The sequence below is a fragment of the Numida meleagris genome, chromosome 3 (assembly GCF_002078875.1).
Source record: "Numida meleagris isolate 19003 breed g44 Domestic line chromosome 3, NumMel1.0, whole genome shotgun sequence".
NCBI classification, from domain to species: Eukaryota; Metazoa; Chordata; class Aves; order Galliformes; family Numididae; genus Numida; species Numida meleagris.
In genome coordinates this window covers 77,133,668-77,156,261 of record NC_034411.1, presented here as the reverse complement: position 1 = coordinate 77,156,261, position 22,594 = coordinate 77,133,668, and the positions used below count along the sequence as shown (strand labels likewise).

At 41.4% G+C, this 22,594-nt stretch overlaps 1 protein-coding gene across 1 annotated transcript; it reads left to right on the top strand.

Moving 5' to 3' along the window:
- Positions 1,871 to 16,808, top strand: LOC110396394 (hormonally up-regulated neu tumor-associated kinase-like). Its single transcript, XM_021392010.1, has 7 exons — positions 1,871 to 2,126; positions 3,062 to 3,354; positions 7,664 to 7,719; positions 9,347 to 9,485; positions 12,800 to 12,927; positions 15,049 to 15,184; positions 16,496 to 16,808. Exons 1-7 carry the CDS (start codon positions 1,875 to 1,877, stop codon positions 16,806 to 16,808), a joined length of 1,317 nt encoding a protein of 438 aa, XP_021247685.1. The 5' UTR covers positions 1,871 to 1,874.

Here is a 22,594-nt window from a genome sequence, read left to right as displayed (position 1 = left end):
CTTTCTCCCTGCTGGAGATAAACCCTTACTGGCACCTTTCTTCTCTCAGCAGTCTGCTTTATTTTGTCTCTTCTCACACTGTTTTCTCACTGCAGTACAGAAAGCCATGTATTAACTACATCACAGAAAAGAGCCACTACTAGCGCTGGTTGATGGCTCCTGTCTTCATACAGGATTACATCCTCATGAGACTTGAGATCAGAAATAGTGGACTCTCTAACAGCGATGGACTCTTTTTTGCTCCTTCTTCCCTGTCTCCCCCTTTTTAATCCTCCACTGTGCCAAAAAATCATTTTAGACGGTACTTGGAAGCTTTTCGATTTCAACATTTTCGAAGGCGTCAGATTGGGCCTCTCCCCAACAATAGCAATAGTTAACTTAGCTAGCTATCATGTTTTAAGGTTTGTTATATTTTTAAAGAGGTTTTTTCCTTTCTGCTGAAACATGCCAGAAATATGGGGTTTCTGTCCTAAGCAGTGGTTCCCCTCGCTTGTTTTTTTTCCTTGTTTTTAGTGGGAAAGTGGATGAACGGTGGTCTAGGAAGACAAGGAGGCAAAGCAAACAGCAAGCACAAATCAAGAATTTTCTCCTTCTTTCCTTGGACAACTATGTCTCTTTGCTCCTGGATTTCTGTGCAGAACAGAAAGACAGACACGTAATTTAGCAAGTGAAGTCCCATTCCAGCATAACTACAGATAGAGCTCAAAGCATGACAACTGTGTTATGAGCAGACAATATGCACAGCTTCACGGGGCTTCATCTTTTCCTTAGGCACAAAAAGGCAAGGAGTGCCTGTGCCTGCCAGCAGCTGCGCGCAGATGGCGATGCACTGAACTTGTCCACAACAGTTGAAACTGTAAATCATACATTAAATCCACTTTAGATTTTAAACACTTTTAATTCCTTCTCATTTTCACTCATCCTGGAAAATTTTTGCTCCTCTTGAGCTCATGAGTCAAATCAAGCGAGCAGATCGTTGCTTATTGTTCGTCTCCAAGTGATGAAGGGTGGAGAAAGGATTCGTCATCATGCTAAGTTATGGGGAGAGCTTTGGTTCTCTGAGGTTTCATTGCAGTCAGTGCAGAGAGATGGTAACTCCCGGCTCAAATTGCAGGTATGTGAAAGCACTCTCTGGAAAGGCTTTTTTCCCTCCATGACTTTGGAAAGGACTGAGGTAATGAAGCCAGATGTAGATGGACAACAGCTGTAGAAAAAAACTACAAAACTATTTTTTCTTGTTTTTGTGAGTCATTTCTCTAGGGATAAAAATGCTCTCACATATTGCTACATTTTACAGAAGAGGAATCAAGTCCCAGGAAGTGAAAAACACCTCTGTGAGACCTGTGTTCAGGTCAGCACTCTGGGACTTAAATGCTCTACAAGTGCATATTTATGTGCTCTGTACAACAAATGCATCAACATTCATACAGCATCAGGTACATAGCTCAGCTTTGCATTGATGCCCACTACCGCTGTGTTTTGAGAATAACCGCGGGCCCTCGTGCACCAGCAAGGAGATACACGGCTCAGGTTGGTGCAGCTTGCACTGCGTACATGTTTAGAGAGCTGTTACAGGTGGAAGAGAGCAACGCGTTGCAGGCTGGTGCTGGGATTATGTGTCACCTGGCCGGGCAGCTCTGGGACACTCACTGACACCGTGTATCAGGTTAGGTTAATCATCTCCCACTTGGTTCTGCTTGAGCAGAGCTGTATGCCCGGGGTGGAGATCAGTGACAAAACAAAGTCACAGAAGGAAAGGATTACTTGCTCTGTGCTCAGCGGGTGGCACCTGCACCACAGGACGGGCAGACTTAGTGCCTGGATCTGCCAGGAATCAGAAGCTACATCTAGAAATCAGCAGCACCTCTTCAGGGATGCCCACAGCAAGCAAAGCAGGCTTGGAGGACAAAATGACAGAAACTGGCAATGTGGACACGATATTACCAGAATGGGAGGAAAACATAAAGGCTATAGAAATACCTGCTTGTTTTAGCAAGATGCCTCAGGAGAGCAGGAAGGATTTCCCTCACACCAAACAAGTGGGGACTTACCTAGTAGGCAGAATGATCAACAAGGGCTCCTTCGCCAAGGTGATGGAGGGGCTGCATGTCCCCACGGGGGAGAAGGTAAGCACCCAGTGGGAGGGCGGGCACCGCACACCAGGCACTGTGAGTAGCCTTGCAGTAGCTTATGTCAGAGAACTGCAGACCATTTAATCTGCAAACCACAATCTACTCGGTGAATTATCCTCTGAACCTTATCCTCATAAATTAACCTCATAAACTGAGTTTATTGCTCATGTATAATCAGTCACATGTGCGATTATGTACTGAGTACAACTGTTTCCACAATTATAAGACAATACAGGCAACAAAGATATACTCCCTATGAAAGAGAGTAGGGTATGGCACAAGGACAATTTCAAACCTGCTTACCTAGTAATCTTTACTGAGTAATTAGGGACATGTATCTGACCCTTAAGGCTTTGGACAACACGTTTGGAAAGCTACCCACTCCAAGTGTATTCACTTGTATGGCAGGACACGGATAATTTTTTGTCTCCAGATGGGCTGAAATAATGCACCACAAACCCTAACTGTGGAAAGGTGGATTATCATCCTATCTGAATCATTTTTTTGATTTTTCACTTTCCTTCCAGCTGCAGTAGCATCACTGTTTGGCTGGTTTCCCAAACTGCAAAGGTTTTGATCCCAGCTTGCTGTATCATGAATGGCTTTTAGACCAAACCAGGGGGGAACATGTTAGAAAAATAGATGTGGTATACTACAGATGAAGTTAGCATTTAGATTTTTTGAGAGTGTTACAAATATACTGATTACTGCAGTCAGAGTGGTGTATATGGCAGAGCTCAGCCTTCCCGCTTTGGCCTTAAAGAGAAGTGAAGTGTTTCCTTTCATGGGGGATGACCCCCTTGGTGGTAGCAGTTATCAACACCATGACTGCATCAGCTTCTCCCACATGCCAGCTTACCACCTGTACTTTTGAAAATTAATCTGGGTTGCCAAGCTTGTTGCCTATTTACATATACCCTGTAATTCAGGTGGCCATAAAAGTCATTGACAAGAGAAAAGCCAAGCAGGATTCCTACGTGTTAAAAAACATGAAGCGGGAGCCTCGGATACATCAGATGATCAAGCACCCCAATGTTGTCCAGCTATACGAGACACTGGAGACTGACAACTCCTATTACATGGTGATGGAGCTGTGTCTTGGCGGGGACCTCCTAGACAGAATCTGTGACAGACAGAGGCTGGCAGAAAGGGAAGTAAGGAGATACACCAGGCAGATTCTGTCTGCGGTTGGGTACCTGCATTGCCACGGGATTGTTCACAGGTAAGATGTTTTTCCCTCCCAAAAAACAGTAAAGCAAGAAAGTGTGCAAGAAAAGAGAACTCTTCTTCATAAAGAGAATGCCTTTGATTTTCCCTCCCAATAATAGTGTCTCCAAAGACAACATTCTGTCAGCCCATATTAATAAGGCATTTTGTTTTAGTCATTGTAGACATTGAGATGTTGTGCAGTACTTTGGGGGGGGGGGGAGGGAGGGGTAAGTAACAAAGTCCAGGGATAGAGGCTGATGAACACAACAAATTAACACTTTGCCACAAATATCTCAGTATTAGCTGATGACAAACCTGGATCAAGTTTGAAAAATTCCAGTGTGACTATGTAAATAGGTTGGTTAGCCACAACATATTGAAACAACTACCCATCACCCAGGACAGACCAGCAATCGAGTGAGCTGCTACTGGAGAATCACAGGTCACCAGCTGCAAAGAGAAAATCTTACAGTGGGTCACATCAGGTGACCTGCCACATTGGCTTTTGCATTACTGGAACAGATCGTGACTTCTGTTGGTGCTGGAGGGTCCTGAGCAAAGAGAGCCGACCTTCTTCCTTCCACTATGAGCCCCAGAGCATATGCCAAGAGCAGGAGAATAAGAACTTCCATTTTAAGAAGAAGAAAAAGCAAGAAGCAATTTTTCCCAATATTTTTTCTGTTTTTCTGTAATAATTCACAGTCAATCAGATCCTTCAATTTAAATGATAAATGCACTCATTGAGAAAGCCCCCAAGACCTAACAAGTAATTCCCCGACTGCATCATTACAGCAACCATTAAACAAATAAGCTCTGAATGTGATGGCTCAGCATTTGCAAGTGCTTTGTTTGCTAAACTTGAAATGCTTGCAATCCAGCATGTAATTATTGACTTTTTTTTAATAATAAGGAACAGAAAGAGTCATTATCTAGCTAGAGAATTTAAACAAAGAAACTAGCAGAAAACACCAGAAAACAAACGCAAGGGGCTTCACATGTTCAGTCCAGGCTGACATCTCTGACTTGCTGGTTCCCTAGATAATCTGTTTTACAGCAGTTCTTCAGTGCCCACAGACGTAACGTTTAAGTTCTTCCCATGACAACATTCCTCGTGAATTTCACAAGCCCTCTCCCTTCTCTTTGCTTGGAAACAGCTCTTCTGAGTGAGCAGAGGAGTAATCTGATTTCTTCCCCTACTTCTCTCTTGAACAGTTGTTATTGTTTTGCTGGGAAAGCTTTGCAAGAGAAGACATTTACCGCACACTAAGAGCAGTCAGGAGCAAAACAGTGCAAGGTGCTCCTATGGAGACTTGTTTGTGGGGATACGTTCCTTCGCTCATGATCTGCTGCTAGCTTTGAGGGTCACAACAATGGCCATGACATGCAACCTGAAGCAGACTGAAAAGGAGCAGAAAATTCTCCTGCCCAGGTGATGGCTTGCCATCCTCAGCACATCCTGTGGATCTGGAAGGGCTCCTGCACTCAACTCCAATTGCTGTGATTTATGGCAACTCACTGCAGAGGTTAAACCAATGAGGATAATTGTGGGTGTATCCTCTTCTAAAAAGAAGGCATCAATGTTTCCAGAAACATGAGCGCAGAAATAGGAAAGTTACCTCACAAAGTCAATCTGATTTTCTCATCTAAGTACTCAGTAGAACTCAACTGCTTGCATTACTTCCACCAAAGGAAGGGAGGGATCCTCAGCTGCTGTTGGGAATGGGTCTGCCCTGTGGGTGTGAGGGCACAGCTAGGGAGGTGCTGGTAAAACCAGACATCATGGTAACACTTCCATGAGGTGGATAACTGTGCCAGTGCTTGAGCTGTGCCTGGGCCTCTTTATTTTACTAGAATGGAGATGCTTAGTGATTACCAGGTCTCATTCCAAAGTGATGAGTTTAGGAATTGGCTAATTTAATTCACTTTTGATCACATGCACATTTCTGATTTTTAACCCTGAGATATACCTTTGAAAAAAAGAAATGTATTCCCCTTTGTCTTACTAAGATACTTGATGAAAAAAGTGGCCAGTTACTTAACTGCTTTTAGTCCAAGTTAATATGGCCCATCAGAAACCTTGTGCCCTATTTTGACAGCTATTTTGTTCCCTGAGCTTCACTTCTGTTCAGCACAAAAATCAGCACTGATCCAACAAATGCTTAAGGCTTAAATTAAGGCAGAGTCTACTTTTCTTGTCCACGAGAAAGCACAGATTTTGATGTTTGAGTTACAAAATAAGCAATAAGACACAGCATGGCCCCATTTGCCTGTTCATCCATCACACAACTTTTTGCTGTCCCTGTACAAGAGGGCTCAAGCACAAGACCAGGTAGAGCAGCATCACAAGCTCGCAGTCATCATCTGAGCCCTGCTAACCATCCCTGTGTCTGCTCTAGACATGCTGAAGCAGTGAGGTAATGCATCTTAGCTTTGAAGCCTCTAATAAATACATATAAGCTAAAGCACATTACCTCGCAACTGGATTGGGGTAGTGCACACACATAGCCAGCTACCAACTCCTACAGCTGGCATTTGCTAAGTGTCAGTAATCTGCCTGTGTGTACAATTCCTAATTTTTCCTGGATATTTTCCCCTCTCCCATAAAAAAAGCACATATATATCCTTTTGAATCACTACTGGACCAGAGACCTGGACAAACATCATAAGCTGCCCTCTAGGCACTCTTTCCAAAGTCCCCATGGAAATGAGAAAAGTTGCATGAAGTTGCTTAAAGTTACACCATTTCTTGGAAGGTTTCCTCAGAAAAGAAAGAACAAAATGTATTTTTGATGCAGGATAACTTCAGACACTTTGTAAAAGTTAATAGCTATCATTATCAGGTTTATCAGGCAAGAGAACAAGTGTTCCATTTAACTAAGTGCTCATCTCTGTTGTTGAGATCAGACCAGCAGTTGTGGGGATCCAAAGTAACATCATTTAATTGGAGAGAAGTAAAAGTCATCAGGGTGCTGTATGGGGTGTTAAAAACAATAGATATGTCAGATTTGCAATGGTCTGAAACCCAACTGGTTTTAAGCCACACAGTTTAGTGAGCAGAGTTGAGCCACAGAGGTACAAAGTTATCTTTCATCTACCTCTGAGCTTCTGGGCACCAACTGCTTTGCCATCCCAGAACACACTCTATTCAAATGAAAACTTTTTAATAAGTTATCATTAGAACCATGTCCATCCCATTCTCAGCCTGGGGTGTCAGTTTTTCAAGTGCAATACTGTCTCATCCAGAGCCACTGAGACAAAAAGATGCTTCCATAAAAAACAGGCATTGGTGGGAGCCCCATTAAACTGCCAGACCTCATCCCTGCAGAATCATGGTGCTGGCTCTCCCAGCCCATGCCCTGTGCTTCTGTTCTTCCTCCCATCCTTCCTCCTGACTTGTTCTCCTCTACACTAGCAGGCCTTTAGGCTAGCAAAAGCACTTCCACGTACTCAGAGCTGCTTTTCCAATTTACTGTCTCCTTTCTGCATCCCCGTAGAACCAAGGGAAAGCTCTTCATCACTGCCAGCTACACCAGTCCCAATTTCACAGGCCACTGTGGGGTCCAGCAAAGCATTGCAGGCAGCTGGACTGGCTGCCAACAACCAGCCTACACCAGCAGAGGATTCCCCTGCACTGCAAAACATTTCAGCTGCCACTTAGGCACTCCCCAGTGTGGAGCAATATTCTGTCTTTTGGTTTTAATTTGTAAGGATATAAGCATTCCCACAATAAGCAAGCAAGCCACTGAGCCAGCTAGCAGCATTCCTCCTGCAGCTCTGAGTTACGTCCTCCAGCGGGGCAGCTGTTCCCAGATGGTCCTGGTTCCACAGATATCACTCTGGAGGTGGCTACACCTTCAAGTATCTGCTCTAACCTCGCTCAGACACACCACTGGGGGCGAGGCATGGCTCTCTTCCCAGTTCCCCCTCATCATCCAAATCCCACAGACACAATGTACTCCACAGGAAAGTAGAAATATTCAACAGCGCTCAGTGCTTCAAGCAATGACAAAAAACGCTCTAGGTCCAAGCATGCTGCAACGTCCTTTTTCACTCAAACAAAGAAATAAATACTATTTATTTTCCAAACTAATGCACCAGTAGAATGGATTATTTCTAAAATGAAGAATCTATTTAAAAATACTCATAAAATACTCCATTAAATACAACTCCACAACATGAAAATTTTAGGATCTTGTTACAATTGCAGGCAGAGCTGTGCAGCGCTATTGCTGTTATTTCAACTAAGTTTTGCTAAAATATAACAGCAAATAGCTAGCTGGGACACCAGAAATCTTGAAGTTTGCTTTCTGTCTTCACTTCAGGGACCTGAAAATTGAAAATTTTCTTCTCGATGAGAACAACAACATCAAAATTGTTGGTACGTACATGTTAACTGTGTTTTCAGCTTTTTACTTCAGGCAGCTTTCAGTGACAATTCAGCTACTATTTAAAAAACACATTGGTATGAGTGAATTTGCAATTATCAGTGAACATACTGCAGCTTTTTGTATAAAGAAAGTTATGAAGTCTAACTTCACAGCTTGTTTATTTGAGTTTGAATTGAAACATACTTTTAGGAAAACAAGGCAAACAATTTTGTCTGGCATTTTCCCTACTGTATTGCTGGAGAAGCAAGAAAAAAATTACAGCTTTTATGTGTAGAAAGCCATTCCAAGTAGAAGTGATTTGTAGAGAAAGAAATAAATCTTTTGGGGCAAAACGCAGGTATGGGAGCACTAGCTTCTGTCAAGTCATTACTTGAACTAGAAACCTCACCATTTGGTCACTCACAGAAACTTTGCGAGGGTTCTGAAGCAAACATTTAGAAAAATGGGGGAATTTTCACCAAGCAGTTAACACAGCTCAGAGAAACATTAATTTTATTCTATGGAAACCGCACAGAAAAATCCCCGCAAGGGAAGCTCACTTTTAGAGGCACCACATGTTTAAGCCAGTGTTTCCCAAACTTTTAAAAGCTTAACACCTCTGAGAACAAAAAAAAAGGAACCAGTTCTTCATCCCAGGTTGACTGCCAGCCAATCCTGTACAATCGCACCTTCTCCCCCCTGCCCTCGCACGCATGCACACATACAGAGAAAAAGGCTTAAACCAACATATTTTACCCCACATTTACAACAGGCTCAAAGCGCAGCCTGCTGAGCTAGATGCTGTAACTCATTCAGCTGTGCTCACTCAGCTGTGGAGCTGAGCTTCTGTACAAGTATGCAGTCAACTGAGGCAAGCCAAAAGAGGTAAACCAAATGCAACCAAAGCCAGAGTACAGCCTCATGGCTGGGTAGCTTTGCTGTTACTGCTCCAGTCATTCATGGCACATTTATTTGTTCATACTCAAGCAGGCAAGCTGAGATTTCACCAGATGCTAATGCTAGCTGAGAAGCTTTTGTCAGCAAATATAGCCAAGAGAAGATGATGCCTGAGGAGACGGTTACTCAGTTTGTCTTCCCTTTGTAAATGATTATAGGAACTCTCCTCCTCCTCCAGGCAAATCCCAGGGATTTGTTTAGGCCACCAACGGTGACCGCCAGGCCCCATTCTCTTGATGAAAACCCCAGGCTAACTCCTGAGGCAGTCACGCAGCAGGAGACCCACCATTTGGCCCCAGTCCCTCAACCCACTGCTTCGGGTGTGCTGGGGTACCCATGCTATCAACCATCACATTAGGCCCACCAGTGAAGTAGCATGGACTCAGCAACGGCTCCATCATCTGCCTCAGCACATCTGGGTTATTTGTCTCCATTGCTCTGCATATGTTTTGCTGCTTTAAGTAATGGTCCCTCAGGAAATCAAACTTCCTGTGGTCCTCATTTTTCAGATACGGAAGATTGTTCTGTTATGTGCAACAATCACAAAGCTCTGCCCTAAAGGCATCTGCAATACTACAATGCTGTGCAAGGAGATAAAGCAGTTAGCTGCACCCATAGTGCATATTGGTTCTGTATCTTTCTCCTATTTTTGGCTTTACTTTTGTTGTTTATAACCATCAGATTTCGGACTGAGCAATACTGCAAAGTTTGAGGGTCTCTCTCAGGAGCTGTTACATACCCAGTGCGGGAGCCCAGCTTACGCTGCCCCTGAACTCCTTGCTCATAGAAAGTACGGCCCAAAGGTGGATGTCTGGTCCATGTAAGTAGATCTAAAAATATATTTATTGGAACACTCTCAGCACTGAATGGTTTGGGTATGACCCTGATTTAAATGGGTTGGGAGCACTCTGCTTCAGGGTATCAATGGGGAAAGCAGAGAGACAACAGAGAAGGGTTGCTAGGAAAAAAGAGAGGAGTGAAAAATGAGTTTTGAAATATGCATTCATTGCAAAACATTGTAGAAAAAGAATGACTGAGCAATATGCATGCTGCTCTGGAGTAACCCTGTATCAAGGGAAGCTGGCAGAAGGTAGAGCCATCAGGCTATAGGAACATATTCTGAAGTGATAAAGAAGTCGCACATAACAGCCCCCCAGATGAATCTCTCACCCTCCTGTCACTCAGGCACACAAGTTCAGCTCCTTGGAAGTCCTGTGCTGAAAAACGGGCATTTTCTGTCTAAGGTATATTTTGCCAGAAAAGAAAACTTCAAAACTTCAGTATATCAACTAACAAGTGGTAGGGTAAAGTTCAGAGTGCTACCAAACCCATGATAAAAGCAAGTGGATTTTAAATAGCTCACGAGGCATGTAAGAGTAATTGCTCTTTTTAACTTAGAAGTGCCTCATCCCATCCCACTCCACATATGCATTGATCTAATGGATCTTAATATTCTACTGCTGCTCAGCATACAATATTGCACTTGATCCAAATGCAAGCATCCTCATTTTGTACACCTGCCAGAAGGAAAGAGAGGTTGTACAGAACTGGTATGCCCACCTCCTTGCTTATCTACAAATATACGGAGTCTCTTTCAGGAGGTCTTGGCAGTCCTTACTAAACTGTGTATCTAGAAAGGACAGAGTGTTTTAGCTTGAACTACAGTAGCGCTGGTAGCTACATTTAAGCATCTAACACAGAGGTCTAGAGTAAAAGCTTTGTGTTACTGTATGCTCAAAAGAGAGAGGGATTATGTCACCCAGAGAATGATTCAGAGCATCTAAGAGACTGCTTCTCTCAATCAGCTTTACAACACTGTGTGTACATACACAGACACACATGCACATATGCATGTAAATAAATAATGAACATTATTCTTCTCAAGACCTGTTTCTGACAGACATACAATATATCAGGGTTTTGACCTAGCCATGGTTCTCATACCTCAGCTTCCTCTAAATTTACAGGATATTAGTGGTACACAAAGTTAAGGATGAAGGACAAACTCTACTGAACTACTTCAGTATGTCTGGATTTCAAAAGCATTACTCTGAATTTATTTAGACATTACCCAGATGAATCAGGTCTAAAGGATGCTGACAGCACTTAAATAGGATTATACTTATTTCGTGTTTCACATGGCTGAATGAAGGCAAAACAATAACCCTAGAACCACCTATTGAGCTTACTCTATTAATAAACATCACATAACTGATTAAGGGCTACAATTCATACAAGGCCCTCAGTATTTAACACAGACATATTCTGAGCCTTAAACATAAAGCATACGTAGGGATCAGAAAGATCAACACGATGGAAAAGGCGTAGAAGGACCAGCACGATAGCAAGGTGCTACAAAGGAAGGGAAGAAGATCGCTCACCCATATCAGGAGATTCTGGTTTCACACAAAAAAGCCTCCACCAAGGAAGGATCTCCAGAAACAGATCCTTCCTCAGGGGCAGTCAGCCCTCAAATGAAGCCTAAGAGGGGTGGAACTTGCCCCTCTCCCCGTCCCCTCCCCTTCCAGTCACATGGTGAATTGCCTTCACCTGTGCTCCCAGGGCTGACTGGGTCTTTCCTCCAGGTGCTCAATCAGTGGTTCAGGCCATGACTCAGCAGTTCCCATACAAGAATATTTACAGTTTAACCTGAATTGTTCACATTCTCAGCGTGGGAAAGGGAATTCTGATGGATTAACACTGATTAGAAAGATAATTTACTCCTATTGTCACAAAATAAATAAAGGATTACAGATCAACTGGACCCTGGAACTGAAGGATTCCAGTGTCTGACTTTACATAGTAAGACTGACAAGGAGTAGTTACAGATGAAGGAGGCAGCTAAATTCCTTCAGAAACACATTCAGAAAACTAACCAGATTCAAGTGCAATACAGATGATGCTCCTAGGAGGCAACATGGAACAGCAATGCCCATTTTGCCTATTGATGATTTTTCTGCATAAGATTTTAAAGATTTTTTGGAAAACTGGAAAATGATTAGCTGTCGTGCACAAGCTGAATTAAGAAAGCAGCTGCTGTATTCAAACAAATCCAGAGAGGTTGGTGGGTAGAGAAGAAGTAGCCTGTTGTCACTAATAAATGTTTGAGTCCCACTACAATTCCAGCTACAATTACCTTTGGAGGCCAGGCAAGGCAAGGCGAGGCGAGGCTGGAATAGTTTGTTTCAGTTGGAAGGGACCATCAAAGATCATTAAATCAAACTGCTTGACCACTCCAGGGCCAACCAAAAGATGAGGTATTTTATTATGGGCATCATCCAAATGCCTCTTGAACACTGACAGCCATGGGACATCAACAACCTCCGTTGGTTGGAAGCCTGTTCCAGTGTTTGACTGCCTTCAAGGCAAAGAAATTTTTCCTGATGTCCAGTCTGAGCATCCCCTGGTGCAGCATTGTGCCACTTCCATGTGTTATGTCATCAGTTATAGGGAGCAGAGCCCAGCTTCTCCCTCTCCATTCTTTGGGAATCTGCAGAGAGTGATGTCACCTCTCAGCCTCCTCCAGAATGGACAGCCCAAGTGTCTTCAGCCTTCCTAAAGCTTGATCATCATGCTAGCAAACTATTACTATTTTGCAAGAGTTAAAGCTTTAGGTCTCTAGCCAACAGCAAGTTGTTACCAAACAAGTGCCTTCTAGGCATAAGTCACACCTAATTTAGCAATCTGAGCAAAGCAAGAAGAATTGAATTACTATTTGGAACAGGATCTACCAGATCAGTTGCCGTTCTGTGTTGTCACTCAGCCTCGAAACAGAAATACTTTATTCTGATGGGCTGGGTACATTGCACTAACACTTCAGTGAGTTTATTTTAAAAATAAACAGCAGATTTCCACTTTCAACAGTGGAGGCTTTCCAGTCACTCACTGTAACAACTCTTTTATGTACACATCCCACAGTATTCTTTTATCAATAAAACAGCATTTACTCAACAGAAAAGGTGTAAGATGTCTCCTCAGTGCAAATTTCTGTTTGGAGATGATAATTTGTAAATTCATTCTTGACATTGAAGGCAAATCTCGGAAACCCAACTCACAGCATTGTCTTTTTTTTTTTAGGATATTTATTAGCATTATATAGGGCTCTAATGTTTGTTTGTTTGTTTTCTTTTACAGAGGTGTTAGCATGTTTGCTATGCTAACTGGCACATTACCTTTCACGGTGGAGCCTTTTAATATCAAGCAACTACATCAAAAGATGGTAATTGGAGAAATCAGCCCAATTCCATCAGATATCTCCCCTGGTAATGCACTCAATTTTATTATAAAGAATACTAATATATATATATAAATAAGATCTAACTCATGAGATAAATTTATCAGTACTATAAAATTCTCTTTGGCAGACAGTATGAACCTTTTCCAAATTGTTTGTTTCCTCTTAGAAATAACTTATGTGTCTTAGACAAGATCTGTGTCTGACAGCCTGGTAGGAAGATGACGCTGTTGTCTCTTTTCAAAAGACCACTGTGCTTGGTTCTTATTGCAGGTGGAATAAAATGTACATTACTTTTACACAAGAATAGCAGTTGTGCAGTAAATGAGAACACCTTCATGCTCAGTGTGTCATATGCAGGTTATAGCCAGGCACTCTTTCTTGTCTTTCCCAAAAATCTTTTAAGTTATTAAAACATTAGATTTTTTTTCCTGAATAACTTATCTTTGTCTAAAACAAAATCCACAGCATCTGTGTAATTAAAGAAATGAGAGGATTTGGGATTTTTTTTCTCATGATGAATCTTGATCATTTTCATGATAAAAAAAAAACCAAACACTGAAATACACCCTTCTCCACTGAATTTTACTGACAATCTTTAACAAGCTACAGCCTACAGAGTCTTCTACTGGGAAAGGTAGTTTGCAGCCTGGATTAGAGCCTGTAGTTTTAAAGCATAGAAGCAATATTGGTGTATGTGCATTCTGGATCTGTGGTCAAAAATTTACTTCCACAAAACTCAAAATTCCTACACACCTCTGGCTTTAGTCCCTATTTTCTCTATACCCGGACTGGCACCATCTCTGTTGACCATCAGAGAATTTGGCAACTTCTCACAGCCCCTTAAATCCTGCAGTTTCAGTGATGAAGGCAGAAGGCAGAGAATGAGCCAGGTCTTGCCCAGCTGTCTACCAGTCCAAGTTCAGACCTCCTCAACCCTTTGTGTAGCTGTGCTCTGACATTAGGCAAGAATGAGCAGGGGAACCAAGATGAGCTGCAGTGGCTGCCTGCAGCCAAGCACTGGGAAGCAGCAGACAGTTCCAGGATGAGCTAGCTGGATCTAGTCCGCAGTCACAATATTAAGATAAAGTGATAATATAATTTCTTATTCTCCTCCAGTAAATGGTATGAGGATATCTGTTCTAGCTGTCCAGAATGTTTGTACATTAAACTCTCATTTATCTTTCCTTGGAGATTGGCTACCAGATAGCAGATCCATTTTCCTACAAGCTCTCCATTGATGCAATTATAATATTTCTGATTTTTCCTATTTATGTTATTGTTATAGCTGCTACTAATAAATACATTATCTCTGCTTTCATACAAAGCCCACACAGTCAGTGGAAGATTGTGGATAACTCCATTGTTCTCTTGTCCACTGGGAATTTAGTGAGACAGCAGTAGCATAGCATTGCATATTTTAGATCTAAGTTCCTCTGAAGGAGATTACAAAGTAAAAGGAGCATTATGTCCCCAGTTTAATGCTCACTTGCCATTTTGCTCATTTAAAAGAATCCCCAAGGAATATGGAAGAATTTGGTAGAGTTTTCTCAAAAAAAAAAAAAAAAAAAAAAAAGAGGGACTTCATGCAGTATTGGAACTCAGTGGCCAGCATATAGGAATGTTTAAGCTTGCTGTGACCCAACACCAGGAAGCCAAAGCACAATATGTTATCTAGGCACAGGGGTGCATCTCCCTCCTTCCATACAGAGTTTTATCAGTGTGATTAGTTTCTTTGTTGGACTGAAATAACTCCACGTGCCCCCTTGCAGAGCTTTGATCAAATGCTGAGTGGGCTTAATGCTGCAGTTGCTTATTTATGCCATATGCCACATTCATCAGGATAAATCAAGCAAATTAGGAAGCAAGGTCCAGCGCCGCATGCATAGCAGCATCCACAGATCCATATCTTCCTTCCTGGCAGGACCCACACTGTCTAACTTGCTCAGACATCCTTGGGGACACAGGGGCAGCCTCAGGAGAACTGGAGCTGTCTTGTGGAGCAGATAGCCCTGGAGAGTGGATTTTAGTTTAGGTTCTTAAAATATAGAGAAGCAGGGGACACGCTTTCTGAAGAAGGAAACTGTTGACCTGCCTGAATAACCAGGGCTTATTGGAAATTATACCATTTCATCCGAATCCTGTGCAGGAGCTGTACACTTTATGCAGTCCTTACTTGAGCCTGACCCTGCTAAGAGGCCTGGAGTCAAAGAAGCAATGAAAGACAAATGGTTGAATGAAGGTTTCACCAAGAAAATCCTGAACACTACTACCAGTGAGAACAGGTAATAAATTTCACATCTCCCTCTTAGCATGGGTTTTCAGGATTTGGGGCTTGGGGAGGGCAGAATTGTTTTTTTTTTTAATGGCTTTGTTTGTTTAGAAATTTATTTTACTGGTGCCAGGCTGTCCGAAAATACCAGACTTTTATTTCAGAAAATAGGTCAACTTTTCTTACCATAGATAAATTTTACATGAGAGAAAACATTCTTATGAAACTGCTTATATCCATGGTATAAGTAATTTTGCTCCTGACATGCTTCAATGGTGCCACTAATTTCTGGAGTTTGCTTTTAATCCTTTCCTGCCTAACAAGGTCTCAGATTTCTACCTGAGGGAATGATATTTTTATTTTTCACCAAAGTTCCTATCATTCTAAAGATTTTGATTCTCATCCATCTTCATAATTGGACATAATTAGTCTTCACTTTTTCATAGCAAGCCATTGTATTGTTTAAGACTATTATAAAAGCTTGAACTCCTTGCTCGTGTTCACAGGAAGAACTGCAGGCTTTCCTACCACGATCTGTGTCATCTACCACCAACCATAGCCAGGGCTATTGGAAACCTATCTGCAGTTTACTCATCTCTCTGAGAACTGCCCACTGCTCCTATCTCTGACCCTCCCTCTACTCAAATATGGCTGTTCCCATTAACATCAAAGTTGGACCTCCGGAAGTCCCTTCCAACCTCTGTGATTCTGTGATTCTGTGGACAAGTTTGAAAATATGTCTTCTTTGCCTTAGGACCCACAGCTGCAGTATTTCTAAAATGCCTCTAGTAGACTTTACTACTCTCAGCATCCTCTGAGGAAAATATTTCTCATTACAACATAACTAGTTTAATTTTACTATTTCATGTCTCTAAAAACAAAAATCACACACTCTCCTTAGGGTTTTATCTTTTTGTCCTTCAAGTTTTCCTGTCTTTGGGTTTCTTCCTTTCCTCTTATGCCGTTGCTGTCTCCCTCTGTTAATCCATTTGAGACTACTGTACTGAGAACCCAAATACACACACTGGAATGAAAAAATGCTGTTTTCCACCTTCTAATTTTTCAAGCTTAATCCTAGTGGGTGTCCTTGCAGAATAATCAGTTGTATCAACAATAGGACGTTTAATAATACAGTCACAGAATCTCAGCCCAGCACTGAGGTTAGCACGGCAGGCGCAGCATTTCTGCACAACAATGCACCGCAGTGTGCCTATTCAGTCTGCTCAGCCACCTCTAGCTACAGCATGAGAATGACATTGCCTGCTTGTAGTAAATCCTGATACAGTGCCTGGATGCACTGCTTGTGTTTAACTATTTTTTTCAGACTTTGCCTCAGTGAACTGAATCCTGTTGTTTTAAACTATATGACAGAAATGATGGAATTCAGTCTTTCAGAAGTTACCAGAATTTTAATAAATAACAGACCCTCTTCTGCCATGGCATCTTATTGCTTGTTGCTGAAGAAACTGCTCAGGTACCAGAAAGCAGACAGAAGAACCCAGGTAAGACATCATGATCATGATATGCATGGTGTTCTCCCTTGTATTACTCATACAAGGAATATTGGTACAGCCATGCAGCACCAAGGAAAACAGGGCAGGTTGTGGAATGGAGACAAAACTTACCCAAAATGGTAAAGAAATTGCAGATCTAAGTGCATCCTTTGGAAGCCTGCATTCTGGCATTCTCAGCAGTGATTATTTTAAAAGATTTTTCTCAGAGATAAATATCTTTTTTTTTTTTAAGAGTAATAATTATTTTTTTTAATGAGCTGCTGGTTGTAATGGGATTGAGAATTAATTTGCATTACATAAAAGATTATTTTTCCTTTGGGAAAAGGAGCATTAGCATCCCAGCAACCTTACCATCCCTTCCGTTTCAGACTGCTCCATGCAGGTATGGTCCAAAGTCTGGGGAGGAGAGTGGAGAACTATGAAAGTTGTAAAATCCTGTGCCAGTATCTTTTTGGCACTTTTACCACTATATCTTACCCCTGGACTCCAGCTTTTACTCACTCAGGGACATGGAGCGAGATCAGAGGGAATAAAAAATTGAAAAAACAAATTGAAAATATTATAGTAATCACCAGTAAGGCCACAACTAGTTAAAAAAGCTGTAAGCTTTTCTTTTACAACCATCTCCACTCAGGGGTTCACAGCTCAGTCATAAAAATTTTGCTTCAGGCAGAAACTGGACAGACAGGAAGCCAAGTTCCAGCTTCTAACACACAAGTGCAGTGGGAAAAGTTTCAGCTACAAAACAACACACATCAGCGATTAGCCTCCCATTCAAAACCTTCACCCCGGAGAAGCTGTATTTTGAGAAGGTCCAGTTGACTCCTCCAGAAATTATTTAGATGAGCTTGAGCAGATCCAGATCTCCATCCCAATGCACAGCCCCAAGGTAGCAGCAGCCTGAGCAGTGTTTGCAGGCAGAGCCGTAACTCAAAAATATGAGTAGAGGAGTGTGTGCGTACATAGGGGGAGGAGGCTTCCTTCCCATATCTGGCTTTTTTCCTATCATAATTTTAAATTGAGTCCGCTAAATCACAACTCAGACAGAAAGAGCCATGTTGTCAAGGCTGTGGACCAGCTCCCTTGAACCTCTGGATATCAAGCTGATTTACAGCCTGCAGTGATGGAAACTTCTGGGTAAGTGGCAGGATTTCAGATCCTCTGCCACTTCTTCCAGCAGGGCAGGGCAGCGAGCAAGTGTGCAAAGCAGGCTACAGACCAGGAATCGGGCTTTGCTGCTTCCTGCCATCCAGAACCAAAGGGTCCTCCCAAGGCAGAGGGCCAAGTGGAATTCAAACACAGCCTCAAAAATGGTTCTGACTGTTGGCTAATAATGGTATGGATTATTGTTTTGAGTCTTAGTATATATATGTTGCCCAGGCAGACTGAAGATTTTGGTAGAGAAAGGAGGAAAAGAGGAAAAACTTAAGGAAGGCATGACTAGGGTTTTTTTCCACCGATGAATAATTGTGGCAGATTGGACTCTAACATAAACAATGCTTTGTAGTATCTGCTACTCGGAGAATAATGGAAATCTTTCCCTGTCATTAAAAGCTTGTTTCCTATTGTTTATAATCACAGAGTTTGTAAGTGATACCATTAAACTCAAAAACTCACAACCTGCTACCATTTAGAGCACCATTCAGAGCACCATTTAGAGATTATTGTTAACAAAGAGTTTTCATAAAGCTCATGGGTTTTTTTCCCAAATATTCACTCTACATTGTTTGTTCCATAATTTTATCCCTCTAATCCCACTTACAATCTTTTCCATTATGAAAATTATTATTTCTCCCTTGTTGGCAGTAAGGCTCTGCAAACACTTGTAGTTAACAATGATCACCTCTCGGCTGCTTTTCATTCAAGCCTTAGTCAGTCTTCCCAAAGAGCTCTTTCAAACAATGACTACCAGTGCTGCTGCTTCCTTGCCAATTTCTCCAATAGTATTCCTATTGCCTAGAAGGGCTGAGGTTCAGGCAACAAAAAGGGAGGGATTGGGGAAGGCTGGCTAAGAAATCACACGGAGCTTTATTGCTGGATGCTCTTATTTTTCCGGTATTCTCTGGCCTGTTCTTCAGCAAAAGCTCCTTCACACATATGCTGTCACAAAGACAAAACTTAGCCCAAAGCATAAATGGAGTAAATAGGAAAAAGAAAGAAAGGCACTGGTCGGACATCAGCCCTGGGGAGGATCCTTCTCTTTGGTCCGGAAGAGGCCAAGCACAGGCACCTCCCTGGCAGGCTGCCATGCCCGTCTCACCTCCTGGCCATGACTGCAAAGCAGAGTGAAAAGTGTGAGGATGTCAACAGAGGGTGAAGGGGGAAGCTTCCCACTTTTTCTTCATCTTCTAGTTGAGCCTCTGGTAATGGTACTGGAGCTTAATTACAACAGCATGGATATTTGACACTTGTACTGCAAATTATGCAAAGGATACTTCAAAATGCATAGATAGACATTCTTTCTGTTCTGTATAATGCCAGCTATTTGCTATTTATTACTAGCAGTGTGTGAGCTGTCATTAAACCTCACAACATTGTTTCAGCTTTCCAGAGCTTGCAAACATAGCATCTGCTTTAACTTTATGGAGTTCAACAAGAACTGGCGGGCATAAAATAAATGCATAAGCATTTTCTTGTGCATCTGAATGAGTGCCAATTTAAATCTGAGTGAAGCAAATAAGTAACAACTAACAAAGTCACAGGTGAAACCAAGCGATGGAAAACAAACCACCATCCACTGAAATGATTTCTGTTTAGGACCATAAAGAATATGGTGTGTTCTTGTCTGCCTAAGAAAAGAGACGTTGATGGAGAGCTAACGTTTGGAAAGGAGCACAAGCAAACTAAAAACCTCCCTTCCCTCAGCTAATTGTTGAGAAAGTTGGCATCCAGCTCCTCTGAAAGTTCTGCCCATAAAGAACCAAACATATCAAATATCAACACAAACGGAAAAGTATTTGTGTTCATGACAGTGCTCATGAATAACATGCAATAAAAGCTCTACCAATACAATCAGAGCAAAACATGTTTGGAATTCAAACACATATTCATAAACCACCATGTTCAGCTCCTTCCAGGCAGCAGACTGGGCTGTGTGATTTCTAACACAATACCAAAGAAACGTACAATTTCCTGGGGACAAATTTTTAACAGCACTTCTACCACTGGAAAAAAAGCCCATGGAAATTATTTTCATGTACAAAAAAACTGTGTTTGGGAAAACAGTGTGAGTCATTGTGTTTGCAGCTCCTCCTTGTATACACATGCTAACATTTGTACATACAAATAATAGTTTTCTTGGATGCAAACAGATGGGATTCTCATTTTCCTGGGTGCAATTAGAGAAGTCTGCTGAAAGCCTGACCCTGAAAAAGGCATAAGATCCTTTCCATGTTCAAATTTGAGCCATAAGTCATTGGATAAACTTAAAACACAGCCTGTCCTTTTATGCATCGTAATTTCTCCAAGCAATGTATTTACATTTTATGTGTTCTGTTGTAGAAGAGGGAGCCTTAATGATTACAATTTGCCATCCAGAACTTTATAGCTAGCCCTTGCAGAAAATAGCAGTTCTGCCAAAAAGCTTCCTGCCCAGGTGCTTAACCAATTAGCTCTTAAGAGGTCTGGCAGTAAAAGCAGTCATGGCAAGTTTTCTGATATACTGTATATAAGGTGACAGCTTGCAAAATGTAAGATGAAAATTTGTTTTCTTAACTAGCAGTGTGTAAAATCCTGGGGGACTATTTGATTGCATAGCCTAAAATGCTTATGACATCTCCAATTCCCAGCTGACCTAGTGTGGTTTTAGCAATATGTTGTCAACTTTAACATATTGTGTTTCTTCTTATAAATACTTAAAAAATAATTTCCTTGACTGTGATTGGGTGCTGCAAATATGTAGGAAGGATGGAGTAACCCCACAAGCATGAGGTTTGAGGCCCTTAAGATTTTTCCAAACATTTTTCTTACTCACAAAATACATGCAAACTTTCAAAAGCACCTCTTCTCTGAAATTACTCCCACTTTTCTTCTGATGTCTCATTAAATTAAAAATGTATCTTTCACGAGGGGAATATTTTTCTATGAAAAGAATGAAAGAAAGACATTCTTTTCTGAAGCAAGAAGATTGCATGAGGTGGGGATGCCAGTGAAAAGATCAAAACTCACTACAGATAATCCTTGAAGTGGCAGCTGCATGTCAGCAAAGTGGGTCTGTCAGAGAGGATACAGAGAATGTGCAAAAAAAAAGCTTGGTATGAACTGGAACATCCATGTGGACAATTAATGCATTGCAGAAGCTTCTTTTTCAAGAGGGCCAGCCCTAAGGGAAGAGAGTCTTAGGAGAAACAGCAAATAGTACAGATAGCTATCATGGGGTTTCAGACTGTAGCAGGATATTTATGTGGATTTTCATGAAAACTCCCTGTGTCCTGTACAGTGGGAGGAAGGGTCTGTCAGTCCACATGCAGTGTAGTTTCAAGAAGAACCTCTGGCATGGCATCTGCTCAGAGGAACAGTTAGTTTGTAGAAACAGGGTCTGTGTATAAGCAAGATTTCCCATTACACATGTTGTACTGTGATTTCCTTTGAAGTTCAAGGTGTTTTTCTTTTCCATACTAATCAAATGCTGTTTGATAATTTTGCAGAGGGAAAACGTTGTAGAAAAACACAATATTAATCCCAATAAACACATGAATGGGGAGTCAGAAAATCCAATTTCCCAGCAAGCTGAAATGGACACTCTGGAAAATCTCAGAAATCATGACAGTAAGACTTTCCCTTCTGTAGTAACCCTGGCAGTGCCAGACGCTATTCAACAAGATGAGATTGCAATTACATCTGAAAAACAGGAAAAACTGACAAAAGGTACTGCTCTGAAATACAGTCTTGGCATCTCAGCCTGAAAGAGTTCTAGGACGTATGTCTGGGAAAAATAAAAGAGAACACAGTTCCTGAAAATGCCATAGAAATATCCTTTTACTTTGTTTGAAATGACAAATTTTTTGAGCAATTGTTTCCCACCCTTAAGTTTGGTTATTAATTTAATGATGATCAGGTGAAAAACAAATTAGCAATCCAACACCTGATCTAATTTATATTCTGCAGGTTCTGTTTACAAATAATTGTATGTTGTTATTCAGGGAAGTTGCTACAGTGCGTCTAAAAATATACATTTATCAGTTAAAAAAAAGGAAATTATTTAAATTTGCAAGCTGAATGTTGGTATGGTGTAAGAGTCACACCTTTGCTACACTCAAGAAGGTGTTGCACTCACTTCCATGGCATCGTTTTCAATAGTCTTTAAAAACATATGTACTCGTAGATGCATAATAGTGGATCATCAAACTCCAAATCTGAATGTCGACCTATTCCTGCTCTGGTTACTACATGCCCACATCTATTCACATATGAGATATGGTTAAATTAATTGGATAAATAGCCCCAGAAACATAAAGGTAATCACTAAAATTAAATCACCATAATCACCAAAATTAAATCAGGCAGCTTTATGCAGAGATGCTCATTTAAGACTGTTCATCCAATCAGAAAACTGCTGGTTGTTTACCTCCAGATAATTATTTTTTTTTAATCTTAAGTGCAAAATTGCATCCCATGTCAAGACCTGTTCTTATTTATGCTTTTACTAGAGCTCTGAATTCAATCACATTTTTGTTATATGTGACAAAGATGTTTTGATATTAAAATGTTATTTTTCTTCATTGCAGCAAACGCCAATCTGACCTATCCTGTATTCTATTTAGTTTCCAAGTTTGCAAACAGAGAGTTGGTTCATCTTGGGCCTCCTACATCATCAAGCAAAACTACACTATGTGGACCCACATATCAGCCACTTTTGGACTTCCAGGAGACTCTGAAGGATTTTGAGGATTTGACTGAAGCCAGAAAAT

Coding starts and splice junctions, on each gene's coding strand:
- LOC110396394 (XM_021392010.1), top strand. CDS start 1,875: ATGCCCACAGCAAGCAAAGCAGGCTTGGAGGACAAAATGACAGAAACT. Junction 2,127..3,061: donor ATGTCCCCACGGGGGAGAAG/GTAAGCACCCAG, acceptor CCTGTAATTCAG/GTGGCCATAAAAGTCATTGA. Junction 15,185..16,495: donor ACTACTACCAGTGAGAACAG/GTAATAAATTTC, acceptor TATTTTTTTCAG/ACTTTGCCTCAGTGAACTGA.